Source organism: Trypanosoma theileri (assembly GCF_002087225.1).
Source record: "Trypanosoma theileri isolate Edinburgh chromosome Unknown TM35_Tth_28_V1, whole genome shotgun sequence".
Classification (NCBI taxonomy): Eukaryota; Euglenozoa; class Kinetoplastea; order Trypanosomatida; family Trypanosomatidae; genus Trypanosoma; species Trypanosoma theileri.
This window is the reverse complement of record NW_021639870.1, coordinates 160354-163925: the sequence shown is the minus strand read 5'-3', so window position 1 is coordinate 163925 and position 3572 is coordinate 160354. Positions and strand designations below refer to the sequence as shown.

Sequence of the window (3572 nt, the reverse complement as noted above, 5' to 3'; positions counted from 1 at the left end):
GTTCACACTGCGAGGATCTGCAAGACGGCCCCTCGCTCGCAAGGGAACTCTGCTCCACCGTCTTCGCTCTGTCCCAGCAACACAACGCAACCTGGTAGTCGCCACGCACCATCCCATCGTACGCCTCGGCGTAGCAGCGCTCATAGTCCTCCCACGCTGCTGTGCTTGCGTCCCCATCAAGCACCTCGTGCAGCTTCACGTGCGCATCGCCATCCGCATCAAGGTACACAGTCTCGAAGGGTAGCAACCGAAAGCGTCCACGCACCAGTAGTGCCGTCTCCTCAGTTACTGCAGACACCACCCCCGTCTGCGGTAGGAAGCCACCAATCCGGTGATGTAGGTTGCGGCCAAGCAGCACAAATTGACTGCGGCCACCACCGCTGACGACACCACTCAAGAACGCACCAGACTCCACAATCACGCGGTACAGCCCATCCAGCTCAGCGCACTCCGCCAGTTCCGCACGCAGCCGCCGCGCAAACTCCACTGCCCGCGATGCCTCAGCTGCAAGCTCACCACCTTTTCCCTGCACCCCAAAGCTCACCACACAGTAGTCAGGCCGCTGCACTTCAAGACACCCATCGCACTCAGAGGAAGCACAAACAACCATCTGCATCATCATTTCAACCACCACATCGCTGGGGTTGCGGCTTCTGCGTGGGGTGTAGTACACGTACGCAATGCTGCACATCACTTGCTTAAGTTCATCAGAGGACTGTGCACGCAAGCGTGATGAATCCAAACCGTATCTAAGCGATGCCTGACTCACTACCCCCTCAGCCTCCGCAAGAACACGATCCGGCAGGTACGTCCGGATGTTGTTGAGACGACGACGCAACGTGTCACACACATCCTCCAGCTCTCGCACCTCACGCAAAACAACACCGCGCTGTTTTGTGGTTGTCACAGATGTGCCACTGAGGGCCATCTTCAGCTTGGACCGATTTGCGCGGAGAGGGCGAACCATACAGCACTCCAGAAATATAATACAAATAACGGTCACCAATAGCAATATAGCGGCTTCGATAACAAAGGTAACATCACGCAAAGTTACCATGGGCCCAAAATAATAGCTGCGGTCGACAACAACCACAAGTACCAACTCCACACCACTCTCAGTGACAACATATTTAGCCGTGATACGTGCATCATAGCCGCCGTACCAATATCGTGTTCCCACATTCCGACCAACACTCATGGCGTCACGCAGGTTAATGTGTTTTAGTCCCTCACGCATCGCGGGATCAGTCACATCGTCAGTGTACATAAATCTGATTGGGTCACCCTTTACATAAGAAAACCAAACGTTCGTGACATTAGAGAGTGGTTGACCCCAATTGTTCCCCAAAACAAGGAATCGTTCTGCTGTGGCGTTGGGCTCCACAAGCATCACACGAATGCCAGTTTCGTTTGCTTTGTACACGTCCATGCTTGGCATATTGTTAGTAAACATAGACAAAGCCAAGTAGCCAACCCCAGTAGTACCATCTTCGTACGACTCCAAAAACGGATAAACATACTCTTGATATGTTGGAGGTCTAGGCGGGGTAACCCAATACTGTGACGCATTCATCATCTCACCCTTTTGAAGTGACTCATTAAAAATATTGACCACCTGGTCAAAACCGTGACGAGCAGTGTATTGTTCAATAGTTATTGGTTCAGCATAGACCCTATAGGGCTCTAGGGGGATTGCATACTCCAATGTAAGCGGGTCAATATGGTAGAAGTCATCAATTAAACCGTTTTTGCTTGTTGTTCCAAAATATGAACCATCTCGTAGGTGAAAATACGCACACGATGCTGCTTGTTTCCTTGTCAAGGACACAGCACTCATAGCATATACTACATTTTCGGGATCAATATCGCGCAAAAGAGCACATAGACGCGACATCATTCCATTCTCAAGTGGCATCAGTTTGTCTGTGAGGGGATTCACGGAGGTGTTGTTCGAGAAATACAGGCTCCCCGTTCCACGTGCCATCTGCATCATCTTCGAGAATGACAATTGACCTACAGAAGATTCCGTGTTGGTCACCAGCAGAGCTTGCAGTGGTGAAATTATTTTTTGAGAGTTACGGAGCGAAAACAATATTGTCAATCCCAGCGTCAAACCGCCAACCACCACCAGAATAAACACGAGTGGGCACAACACCCAGCACCGGAGAGAACATGTCGTTTTCTTTGATGACGTTGTGAAAGAACTGTCCAATCCCAAAGAGTTATCAGATGATGCTGAACTTCGTCTCCTTTTGTGGTGATAATTTGGTCTATTTCCCACTTCCGAACCTCTGTTGTCTTCGTTGGTAGAAAATTCGACAGATTTCCGTCTAAATTCTCGTGGCCTTGCCTCATTTATGGTCTGCATAGGCAACACTGTGGTACTACCGCCTTGTTGTGGTATGTAGTGGCCTTCGAAGGGGTTAGGCTCATTTATTCTCAGAGTAGCTGCGCTACTTTCCCATGCTTTTGATGTTTCATTTAAGTTTGGTTCCACCCTGTTACCTTGATCAGGCTGTGATTGTATATCCAGGGAGAAAGGTTTTCGTTCGCTCCAATTACATTGTCCTTCTTGTTCACGTTGGTGATCCATTGGAAGTGTTGTTGGAAAAAAGGGGTTTTCATCACTTCTGTCGACGTTGGTATTATCATTGACATTTATATTATTATCTTTCAAGGGCAGAGGTGAATCTTCGTTGAGATCATGTCTGCTCCCCGAATTTAACTGTACATCATTATGGTTGTGTTCACAAGCCGTATTATGAACGAATGACTGATGCCTTGGTGTCGTCGCTGTCTGCTGAACATCTGATGAATCGCTATCGATACTTTTGTTGCTGGTGGGAGTATCGCTGCCACCAACATCAGACATTTTCTTTTAATTTTATTGACCTGCAATATACCCACCGCTCTCTTCGATTGGAGAAAAAAATAAAAACGAAAAAAAAAAAAAACGAGTGACTCGCAAACAACAACTTGAGCAGCAGCAAAAACAACAGAAGGTACGTAAACCAAGACACGAAATAATTGAACAGTAGATACGATTCTAAATAAAATGAAAAAGAAAACCACGGGAAAAACACTGATAATTCCCGTTGAAATTAAAAATATGATCCACATAGAATCACTCTCAAAACAATAAAAAGCAGGAAAACAATAAGGTCTGAACATGAAGTAAAGAAAGATAGATGGAGAGAGAAATGGGAGGAAAAGAAATAGACAGGTTTCCCATAATGGAAATAAATGTAACGACGCCCCCTTGAACGTACGACGAATGCAGTTTATTGTAGCAAAGAGATTGAAATTTTGAAGTTAAGAAACTTTTCATTTAATCACCTTTTACACATTCACATGGAACTTAATTCCACGTTTCTGTCAAAATATTTTTCTTTTCCCCTCATAAAGCGGAATATATTCACGTTTCACACGTTTCTTCTCTCCACACGAATAGTTTTTATTCGTTCATTCTTTCGATAAGGCGTTTTAAACGTTTTGAAGTTATGATCTTCCCCTTCTCTTCTTTCCTTACACCAACGAGGAGGTCATATATATATATATATATATATATATAT

General features: G+C 45.9%; 1 protein-coding gene across 1 annotated transcript; it reads right to left on the bottom strand.

Annotated features, from left to right (window-relative positions):
* Position 1: 1 nt before the first annotated feature.
* TM35_000281560 (protein kinase) lies at positions 2-2872 on the bottom strand (the record flags this gene model as incomplete). Its single annotated transcript, XM_029028187.1, has 1 exon — positions 2-2872. A coding segment is annotated over one exon (2871 nt), but the record flags the coding sequence as incomplete, so codon positions are not given.
* Positions 2873-3572: the final 700 nt, after the last annotated feature.